This window comes from Lonchura striata, chromosome 28, assembly GCF_046129695.1.
Source record: "Lonchura striata isolate bLonStr1 chromosome 28, bLonStr1.mat, whole genome shotgun sequence".
NCBI lineage: Eukaryota > Metazoa > Chordata > Aves > Passeriformes > Estrildidae > Lonchura > Lonchura striata.
The window spans coordinates 3,844,805-3,856,054 of record NC_134630.1 but is presented as its reverse complement, the minus strand read 5'-3'; the positions used below and the strand labels follow the sequence as shown (position 1 = coordinate 3,856,054).

At 39.7% G+C, this 11,250-nt stretch overlaps 2 protein-coding genes across 3 annotated transcripts in view; one reads left to right on the top strand and one right to left on the bottom strand.

Annotated features, from left to right (window-relative positions):
- MED26 (mediator complex subunit 26) overlaps nt 1-11,250 on the bottom strand; it is a 205,820-nt gene that overhangs the window by 148,624 nt on the left and 45,946 nt on the right. The gene's annotated exons all lie outside the window — the stretch shown is intronic.
- Nucleotides 1-11,250, top strand: part of MYO9B (myosin IXB) — a 43,203-nt gene that overhangs the window by 9,779 nt on the left and 22,174 nt on the right. For both annotated transcript variants that reach the window (XM_077788793.1, XM_077788792.1), the window contains exons 4-11: nt 7,083-7,177; nt 8,408-8,470; nt 8,593-8,692; nt 8,832-8,932; nt 9,138-9,267; nt 9,731-9,820; nt 10,063-10,179; nt 10,461-10,595. In XM_077788793.1, the coding sequence (XP_077644919.1) occupies nt 7,083-7,177; nt 8,408-8,470; nt 8,593-8,692; nt 8,832-8,932; nt 9,138-9,267; nt 9,731-9,820; nt 10,063-10,179; nt 10,461-10,595 (831 nt within the window). The remainder of the gene's footprint in view (nt 1-7,082; nt 7,178-8,407; nt 8,471-8,592; nt 8,693-8,831; nt 8,933-9,137; nt 9,268-9,730; nt 9,821-10,062; nt 10,180-10,460; nt 10,596-11,250) is intronic.

Here is an 11,250-nt window from a genome sequence, read left to right as displayed (position 1 = left end):
TTTTTGGTTGCTGGAGTTCAAGTTCGCAGTTCTAAACAGAAAACAGGAAGGGGTCACAGTGGAAAGCCCTGTTTGATCAGCTGATCTCTCTGCCTTTGATAAATTTAAGTCTTTCATATCCTTGTCTACAGACCTGGTACAGCTGTGTCAAACCAGGCAGAGATTTAAGGTTCTGTGTGCCTGTTTGTCTGCTGAGTGACAAATGCAGATACTCCTGGGCTCAGCACTAAAATTCATAAAGTTTTTGGAGTCACAGGCTGTTGTGTAAAGCTGGGTATGTGTGTTTTTCTATGCTAAGACTGGTTGTGTTAAGTATCACAATTTCTTCAGACTTCCACTGAGCATTTAATACTTTTCATGAGAAAATAGTCTTTCAGAATTCATGTTCATGTAAATTCAGTGTGCATCTAAGAGGCAGGCTTAGAACATAAGAGGTAAAATCCAGTTCTCCTGTTTTGATGCATGAGGGTTGATTCAGCTGACAATGAAGCTTCCATGTTTCCCAATTTCAATCACTAAGCATAATTTTTAAAAATGTCAACTCTTGGTCCTGCGGAGGGATGCGCAGAAAGCTTACATTGCTTTGTGGAACAGACTCCTCTTAGAGCTGCACACTTCTTAAATCCATTGTGCTGACTCATTTTGGGTTTTTACTGAAGGGAACTAAAGTGCTACAAGGGAGTTTTACTTAAGTGGTTGTTTCTGGGGATTTTTTGCACAAACAATTTTAGTATGCCTAGACTATTTGAGAACGCTCTGTTTAACTGTTTTATTCTGAATCTTCATCAAAGTTGAAAATATATTTTTGACTAAAAACTTCCATGATGTAGAAGTGGGTTGCATTCCCGGTCAGAACTTCCTCATTTTAGTTATCTCTTCTTTTTCTGCTACCTAAGTAAAATGAGGCTGTTTGTAGGCTGACCTTTTGTAAAAGTTCAGGGGGTTAAAGCTGCTGTTTCTAGCACAGAGGGGTGAGTACAATTAGGGTGTTATGGAGGTGGATTTGTGATTTTATCTTTTCATGCTTAGGGAACAGAAACATTTCTTACTGAATCTTGTTTCTGAGTTAGCTGATTAATCTGAATTAAAATCTCTGAACAGTTTACAGATAAATTATATTTAATGTTTTTGCTCCTTGATTACAATTTCTAGACTGAAGAATGGAGTTACAGCTGGACCATGAAAGATTTGATGTGAAATGTTGCTTGATGTTGCCTTATCAAACATCTGAGAGATGAAAGCCCTGATGCTGAGACAATGGAGTTAAAAATAAACCGTGGTATCAGCACAAGTGTCACATGGGCTGTGAGAGGAGAGTGGTCATGGGGCAGCTCTGAGCCTCTCTGACACTTCCTGCTCCGTCCCAGCACCCCTTTGAGCTGTTTAAAAGGTTCCTTGTAGGAGAGCTCGCAAGCAGAGATCAATTGCAATAATTCTGATTGTTTGGCACTGCTTGGAGCTTTCTAGAGAAAAGGATCAGGAAAGGGAGGCTGCGTCCCTGGACAGTGGTGCCTAAAGCTGAGCTTTGTGCTGGTCTTCAACAGTTCATGGACATTCAGTTCCTATATAGGAATTGCTCTCAGATTATGGTTTGTTGTTTTCTTCTTTGTTTTCGTTGTATCTCCAGGCTAAGGGAGATCATCTTCAGTTTCTTTAAAACTGGTGGGAAGATAAATATAAGCTCTGTTTTAAGATACTCCTAACATTTTCAACCTTTTCTAAATTTAGTAATTAAAATACAGTTCCCTGGTTTGAAGCTTTGCTGTCTGGTATTGACTAATTTCAAGTTACTTATGATTGAAATCCTAAGAAGAAATTTACACTTGGGAACTGTTTGGGTCAAATTTGGAAGAGTGAATCAAACCTTGGGCAACTATTATTTGGGTCAAATTTAGAATAATGAATCAAACCTTTGTTTATTTTATAGTCACAAACAAGACAAATCTTTCCATGCAAACTGAAGAAGTTTCCAAAAAATTTATATTTCCTTTTCATCAGGGAAAAATGGCTTAACTGCATGTTTCAGCTATAAAATGCACAGCATGCTACCTAAGAATCTGAATTTATTTTGGAAACTTAAAGTTCACTTATTCCTCAAGCCAGCTAATTTAGTAAAGTGGCAGAAAATTGAGTTAGGGGATAGGAACATGTGGTGAGAGAACAGAGGGAATGGGAGCTTTGTTTTCTGGCAGCAGAGTTTCCCTTGGCTGTCTGTTGTTAAGTTGTAACCCTCAGTATCCCCTATTTATTACAGAATTTCAGTTCCTTTTTGAGTGTGCTGAAAGTTTATTTCCCTCTGAAATGGGAGCTGAGAGGAGTTGGGACAGATGAAAAGATTTGGAGTGTCATAATTCTTTATATATTATTTTGAAAATCATTGCTTATTCCCATTTGGATGTGTTCTTGGGTTTTCAGTGATGCTGAACCAGTCTTTGGAAAGAATTAAGGCCAAATAAAATGGAAATTCCAGCAGGAAGCTTTTATTAATTGATCTTCTAAAGAAGAATTATTATTGACAGCACAATCAGGTGGGGGATCAGATTTTCTAGAATTTACCAGATAAAAAAACTTCTAAAATTTAATCATAGCAAGTTTTAGGCTTTACAATTCTGTGGAGAAGAACAGAGCAATTTGCTGCCAGCTCTGTTTCCCTCATGACAGGCCCACTCTGCTGGTGGCTGTGGGATGAGATGGGCTGAAGCTCAGTGGAACTTCAGCTCTGGTTTTCATTTTTATTTGCCATCAAAGTGATGCCTTGTGAAGGCTGACCTAGAACAGGGACTAGACAGAGTTAAAGAATAAAGCAGGGATTTATTAAAAGGCCTCAATGGATCCACCTTGGGCAGCACAAGAGCCCAGCCAGGGCTGCATCCAAAATGACCCAAAATGGTCACAAAATGCACAACTGCTCACGGGGCCTCTCACTTTGATCAGTTCTGCTCCATTTGCACATTGGAGTTCATTGTCCAATTCCAGCTCCAGCCCAGGCAGTCCCATCCTGCTTGTTCTTCTCTCTTCATTCCACGTTGTTTGTGCTCTTGGGCTGAGATTTGGATCATTTGTCCTTGGTGCCCAGCTGGAGCAGGAATTGTTTTGTCTCCCTGCTCTGTGCAGAGAGCTCAGCATCCCCTCATGTGAAGCCCAGACCCACCCACTAAAGCAGCACAGAACCTGAAACATAGAAAAGCTCAAACCCGAGGCATCAAAAGCCTGCACCAGAGAAAGTGCTTGTTTTGAGCCCATTTATCTGCATGGGTTTGCTTTAAGAATCCTGATCAGAGGAGGAATGGAACTTCTTTTTCCATTTGCTTGCATGGCACTGGTTTTTCTGGTAGAAATGCCATGTTGCCTGCTTTTCCCTGCTGCACACAACTCTTGGGGGAAATCACCTTGTTCTTCATTCAGTCCTGCCAGGGGGATTGCTTGGAGTTCCCAGGACATCCCCCAGCAGGAGGAGTTGCAGAATTACCCTGAATTTCCTGTTGGTGAGTGGATACTTCACAGCATGGTTGTAAGGACCACTTAAACCAAGTTCAGTGGAACCAAGCTCAGCCCTGAAGGAGACCTTTCCCCTGCCAGGGTGTGGAATTGAGTCTCCCCTGTCCTCTGGCACGTTGGAAGCTGGGTCTGTGTGCAGGGCTGGTTCTGCCATGGGGCTGAGTGGTTTACATCAAACTCCCAATAGCTTTTTCAGATTTTGGCAAGTCTTATGAAACAATTAAATGAGATTTTAGTTACGTTCCTGAGGTACATGCTTGGAGCATGTGAGTAGGAGTTGGGGTTTTGTTGGTGTTTTTTTTTTTTTTTAACAAATAGAAGGAGAATTTGGTGATTTTCTGCATACTTTTATATCTATTCCTGTTGTAAGAGATTTAAGTGTCAGGCTCCAGTTTCTGCCTCTCGCATTTCAAGGTAAGAGGATGGGTTGAATGACTTCCTGCCTCCCAGAATATCCCAGTTCTGATTCCTGCTACCATTGCTCTGCTATTTTTGGCTCACTGTGTTTTATTCAGCTGGTGTTGTGCATTTCAGTGATTTAGTTTTTAGTTTTTTGGTTTTGTCTTCTCATGGACTCACAAGGGAATACAGTGAATGGGTTTGTTTATATAAAGGATTCATTACCTTTAGCTGAAATTTTCTTATTAATTTATTTTGTTCTCTTCAAAGTATTTTGAAGAACATGGCAACAATCCTTAAAAGTTAAATGTTACAAAAAAAAAACTAACCCCAGCCAGAATGTTACCTGACTTGGAATGTTCTTTAAAAAGTTGTAGATGTTAAAGGCTCTTCTGAGGAAATGGGTACATGAAAACTTTCCTAAAAAACTGTTAATATTAGGTCAGCTTTTAAGAATTTGCTGTATGCTTTGACAAAATACCAGACACATGAGATCATAAGAGCCTTTAGTTTTAAACTGTATTCATTGCTTACATGAGTAATGACTAAGAAGAGTTTTTCAGGAAGCCTGAGTTGTGGGATTTCTTAGCTCTATAATGCCAAAAATATTTATTAATAAGAAACAATGTTGCAAATTTAGCTGTACTGTGATTTGGCTTGGACATAACTGGTGAACTGATAGTTCACTGGTGGCTGAAGTTGGAAAACTTTATAAAAATGTTTTCTGGGATAATTTTGTAAGTCCATTACTCTGTAGCAAAGTTCACTGCAGCAGATTTCCCAAAGCCCAGAGTGGGAAGTTGGATGGTGTTCTGCAGAGAGCAGGAGCTGAGCCACTGTCCTGGAGAGGAAGAGGGGTTTGATTTACTGACAATTCACTGTGCTGATGTCACAGGACTTTCACTGCTGGTTTGGCAACTGCAAGGAGCTGACCTGGATTTTATGCATATGCATGCAAAATGGGCTCTAAAAAAGGGAAATCTGGGTGATACATTGGTGGATAAATGCTGCAAAGAGATATTGGTGGCTGGGAAATGCTTGCTTTGAAAAAATCTGAGCGGGGATGCTGTTGGCACTGTGACATGTGTGGTGTGGTCTTGGAAAATCCAGAGCTGGAGCTCAGCCTCAGCCATCTGTGAGCACTTCTGGATACAAATCCTCTCCCCTCAGCCATCTGTGAGCACTTTTGGATACAAATCCTCTCCCTTCAGCCATTTGTAAGCACTTCTGGATACAAATCCTTTCCCTACTGAAACCAGTTGATTTTTCTGGAGTTGCAGCATGGTTACTCTGCACAGGAAAAGCTCCTTCAGCTTCTTCCTTTAGGTCAGGAATAACACGGACATTCTCCCAGTGTATAGGAAGTGTTTCAGATCCTCTGAAAGCAGATAGTAGTGGAAATCTGCTTGTGGGAGAGCTTGGAGAAACTGCTCTGGAATTAGTGGCCCAAAAGTTCCACTGCAGCACTGCTGAAACCCTTAAGGTACTTTGAAAAAAAAAAAAGCAAAACCAAAACCGGAAGAGAAAGGAAGGCTTTCAACATATATAATAATGATAATGCCAATGTTTTCCATGGAAATAGCCCCTATTTGGATGTGTACACCATGGCTGGGTGTGCACATGTGGGAAATGGATTTCTAGAAATAGACATGTTGTCCCAGTAAGGAATGAAGATAAAATAAGTTTTTAATAGAAATCACAACAACACCTACCGACCGCTCTGAAGTTATCATAAAAAACCAGTCAGCCCATTTAAATAAATCAATAACCTCTTGAACAAAAGAATTGAATACTCTCAAAAAATCACACCTCATAAATCCTAATACAATACATCTTTCATAATTCTATTTCTCCAAAATATTTTTTATAAAACCATCCTTTAAAACTTATTTCTATTTCCATTTCTCTCTCAACAATATCTACTCTATTCCATAACATTTCTAAATCAACCTTTCTTATCTCAAAATTTACATACAAATACATACTATGTAAACCCTCTCTCAATTCTAAACATTTTCTACAAATCCATTTGCCCCATGCACACGGCTCTGAGCTGGGTGCAGTGCGCTCACACATCCGTCGTGCTCCGGATGTGGCAGTGAGTGTGTCTGTGTGTGTGCAGGAAGAGATTGCACAGCTCTGTGCAATCATTTCACACATCATTGCACAAGGCTTCTCTACTAGGGAGGAGGATTTCCTCATGGGGGCCTTCATTGCTTGGAGCTTTGAGAGGAAATCTCTGTGGTAGGAGATGCTGGCATAGTCTCCCCCGAGCAGTAATTGCGTTTTCGGGAGGTTTCCTTCTTTAGATGCTGTCTGGTAGAAAGGTGACAAGCTTCCCTTCCCCTTGGAACACATGGTTAAGAGTTGATAAAGACATTCCCAACAATTAATGATACTGGACCTTTACATGTAATAAGTTTCCTTTGTAGTTAAGTGTGGCTCATGCAGAGTATTTTGTGTTATGTGTGTATTAGCAGCTGTCAGAGGACTCATGATCTGATAGAAGAATTAGAAATGCATAGTTAAGGTTTGGGCTTTAATATCTGTTTTTTCTTTCCTAACACCTCATCATAAAACTCCATTTTTCAGTGTTGTGTAGCTGAGTAGCTGCCCAATGAGTTGTTTTTCTATTTGTCCTTTTTCTGCTTTTGTCAATACACAACTTTGTAAATTCCTGGGCTGACTTTATAAATGAGATACTAATGTTCTGTCTCTCTTGAAGAAAAGTTGTGTTTAATGTGAATTTTTTTTCCATGATAGCAACATGGGGGAATAGGATGTGGTTTGTGACTTTTGTATGGAAGAGGTGATTTCATGGTGGTTGTGCTGTCTTCACACTGCTGAATGTCTTCTCTGAGATCCTAATTGTTACTGATTGAGGCTGATTTGTCCTCTCTACCTGTGGTTACCTGTGCTGTACTCCTGAAAATATCTAAAATGTTATTGCTTCCCTCAGTCCCACCAACATTACTGCCGGGGTGAAATAATGAGCACACACAGTTCTGTGAGGAACTTGGGGGCTTCCTAGGCTGCCTTTTTGCTGTTTGTGTACTCCAAGTCCCCCAGTATTCCCATTTATTCTGGAGCCAACAGGAATCTGAACAATGAACAGAAGAGCTTGGGAAGCTGTGTATTGACATATTTAGTTTGATTGAAAATTAACTTATTTTGCTTTATTGCAGGCATTTGGAAATGCAAAAACAGCACACAACAATAACTCCAGTCGTTTTGGGAAGTTCATTCAAGTCAACTATTTAGAGAACGGTATTGTCCGGGGGTAAGTACAGGGTGAGCTCATTCTGGGGGTGATCTCTGTGCTTTTAGGAACTGGGAAGCCTCTGTTGTACATAAAATGCTGCCTTGTTGAAGCTCTGCTCATATGAAAATAGCTTGGTGCTGTGGAGTTCAAAATTCTGTAAACTGAGCTGTGTGGAATTGTCAGGTAATGCACAATATTCTGACTTTGCTGTACAGCTTGCTCATGTTAAGGATCTGCTTCTGTATCTTTACCTTCATGGTAAATGAAGGCTTTTGCATAACACCCCCTGACCTTTCCATTTTGCATTTGAAAACAGAAGATCTGAATTTTTAAGAGGAGTGAGGAGAAGTGAAATAGATTTGAGGAAGCCATTTTAAAGAAACAATTTAAACATCAGCTAGAGAGATAAAGAATGCTATGAAATTACTTAATCAAATGTGTGTGCTTATATCTGAAGGTCTTAAAACACGAGATATTCAATGCCTACATTTGCTCATTCTGAGGGACTGTGGAGTGTCATGAGCAATCCCTGACCTCGATGGTCCAGTGTTTCTTTTCTTTGAATTTCTTCTCATTTGCAATAACATGAGTGACTGGGAACTCTGTGCCACATGTGCCTTGAGTGTTATTCTGAACAAATTTAACATATTTTCAGACCCAGTCAAGAGATTGGTACAATTTGAATACACTTGTTTTGTCTTCAGCCTGAGGAAAAGGTGCTCAAACTTTGTTCTTAATCCTTGTACCCCTTGTCAAGGACTTGGAATTAGTGTTTAGGTTACTTTGTCACCTTGTAGGGGGTTTGCTGGCTGGCTTCCATTCTGGGCTGATGTCTTCACTGACATAAAAATCCAGCAGATTTATTGGGATGAGAATCAGGCAGATATCTGGGATATTTCTGGGGTCTTGCCTTGGCAGATAAGTGTTAATTTTTCAGGATAACACATTGTCACCTCTCTGGGGGTCTTGCTTCTGGTGGCAATTTTCATCAGCACTTTCCTTGCTTGGTCTGCCTGTTCTAAGATATCTGCACTAAACCCAAGCACTGCAGAGAGGTGTTCCTTGGGTATTTCTTTGTTCCTGTCACAATATAGGGACTACTGAAATTCTTGCTTTAGATTTAAAGTAGTGTCTGAGCTATTCTCTTGCACATTCTAGTGCAGATCTCTCTTGGCAGTTGCTGTCTGATGTTTTCTGAGGTCTTTTCTTTTTGCCTTCATGCTTATTTCATTTTCTGTGCCTCCTTAGGGCTGTGGTTGAAAAATACCTGCTTGAAAAATCTCGTCTGGTTTCTCAAGAAAAAGATGAAAGGTAAGAGAAATACAATTTTCCAAGAGGGTTAAAATTAATGCAGCAGTTTAAGAGCATCTGAATTATATAGAATAAAAGAAAATCCAGTATATTTTAATGAAAGAAATGCATTGACTTTGCAGGAACTACCATGTCTTTTATTATTTGCTACTTGGAGTCAATGAAGAAGAGCGTAAAGAATTTCACCTCAAGCAACCTGAAGATTATTTCTACCTCAACCAGGTACTCTGTGATTTACCAATGCATTGGTGAGGATTATCTGTATGTTGTTCAAAGATGAAAGGAAGGAGACTAGATTATACTGGGCTTTTTGTGATGTTTGGGTTTCACTCTTTGCCTATTTTTGGATTTCTCTTTGCAGCATAACTTGAAAATTGAAGACGGGGAAGATCTCCGACATGAATTCGAGAGATTAAAACAAGCCATGGAGATGGTTGGCTTCCTTTCAGCAACAAAGAAACAGTAAGTGGAATTCTGTAAGCTTTTGTTACTGGCAGTTATTGTTCATGGCTTGCAATGAGCAGCTGGGATTAAAGTAGTTCTGTAGGGAATGAGGAGAGCTTGGGAGCTTACAGACTAATTCTTGAGGCAGGAATTAGGTCTGCTAACCTGTCATAATGAACTCTTTTAAGAAAAATTCTGACATAATTCAATTTTTCTTCCTTAGGATCTTTTCAATACTTTCAGCTATTTTGTATTTGGGCAATGTCACATACAAGAAGAAAGCCACAGGTCGGGATGAAGGGTTGGACGTGGGACCTCCTGAAGTGTTGGACATTCTTTCCCAGCTGTTGAAAGTAGAGTATTTCTCTTTAGCATGAATGTGTGGTATTCCTGTTTGTCATGTTCTACCTCAGCATTTCACTCGGATATCCCAATTGCTGTATCTAAATCTCCTTTGTGATACTTCCACAAAATTTATCTTGTAGGACGGGAAACATGAAGTTAGTGAGATTATTTGGTTTAGAGATGGAATATAACCTACAGCATGGAAATAGAATTTGTTGCCTCACCAATCACAGAGATGAGCAAGAATAGATTTAATGTAGGTGTGTTCTTTGCCACCACAGGGAAACATCTGAATGAATGTAAGCAGGATAATTTAAACAAGTTGTAGGACTTGTAAAGCTACTGATGGATGATAAATGTGGCTGTTGTCAAAGAGCTTCTCTGAAGAAGTTGTATGTCCACTGCTGCAGTCAAATAACTCATTGGGGAACTTCACGGTGACAGTAGCTCTTGTTCTCTCTTATTTTGAAGGTTAAACGGGAAATCCTGGTAGAAGTGCTAACAAAAAGAAAAACTGTGACTGCTAATGATAAGCTTATTTTGCCATATAGTCTCAATGAGGTGAGTAAAAACACACTTGTAGAGTGATTTTAAATAACTGAAACCTGCTTTTTTGGATTAAAAAAGCTATTAGGGTACACTTTCACATTTTGTGAGGGATGGTTGGCAAATGAGAAATTTGAATAAAAGGCAAATTGTGGTTTTATTTATCTCTGCTGCGGTTGTAACCTGTGGGGGACACTGGTTTGGAACATAAATGATTATTTTTTTGAACAAAATTCTGAAGATTGTTTGATCTGCAGGCAATAACAGCTCGTGATTCCATGGCCAAGTCCTTGTACAGTGCTCTGTTTGATTGGATTGTTCTGCGAATAAATCATGCACTCCTTAACAAGAAGGACATGGAGGAATCTGTTACAGTAAGTAACAAAACCAAGTCTTTGCAGGCAGTTGTGTGTTTGGACCTAACAGTCAATGCTAGAGATGATGTGTTGTGATATCTGGGATCAATTTTGATACTTCACAAGCCTGTGGTAAATTTCCTGGTAATATTTAATCATCTCTGTTTTCACAGTAGGCAGAATTATTAAGTATTTAAAATCTTTCAGCACAGACTGCACTGCTTTCTGCACTGTTTATCTGTTGGGGGTTAAGGCACTGTATGACAGATTGGTAACTAGATTTCTACATCTTCTTTTAGTGTCTGTCCATTGGTGTACTTGATATTTTTGGATTTGAAGATTTTGAAACCAACAGTTTTGAACAGTTCTGTATAAATTATGCAAATGAGCAACTTCAGTATTATTTCAATCAGCACATTTTCAAATTGGAGCAGGTAAGAAAGAGGAGTGGCTGAAGTGAAATCTGTTTTTATTAACTGTTTGTGTGTTATGCAAACTTAGCCTTTAGTCTGCAAAACCCCATGGCATAATTGCTTGAATATTTCTGAAAGTCTTTACTTCTAAAATTTCTTCTTTCACTATTGCTTGTTCTTGTACTAACGGGGTCTTTCTTCAGAGGGCTGGCACTAAGTTTCTGCTTGACTGCAAAAACTAAGATAACATTCAGGTGATCCCAGACAGAAGTCAGCTAAAACTGTGAACTTTGGTATTGGAAGTCTGTAGGTGAGGGGTTGGATTCAGGTGTTTTTGTTTAAATGGTTGGGAAACAGTTTACTTTTATCAGTCTAAGTATTTAATAACCAGTTTTTGCTGCTTCTCCCACCCAACTGCATTTAGGGGATACAACTGTGATCCTGGCAGTGGTTCTGAACTCCTGCTATTACTGGCATATGTTGATTGACTGGTTTGCAGGTGCTGTCATCTGGCAAAGCTCTCTTGAGTGCTGCAGGAGCCAGCAGATCCTGTACCTGGACTGTACAGACTGGGTTTTGGAGTGGGGTTTGCTCCAGACTTGGTTTTTTTCTGCTTTATGCAGCATTGTGGTTCTCAAGTCACTGCTGAAGGGAGTCATTCTCTAGTATGTGGTAC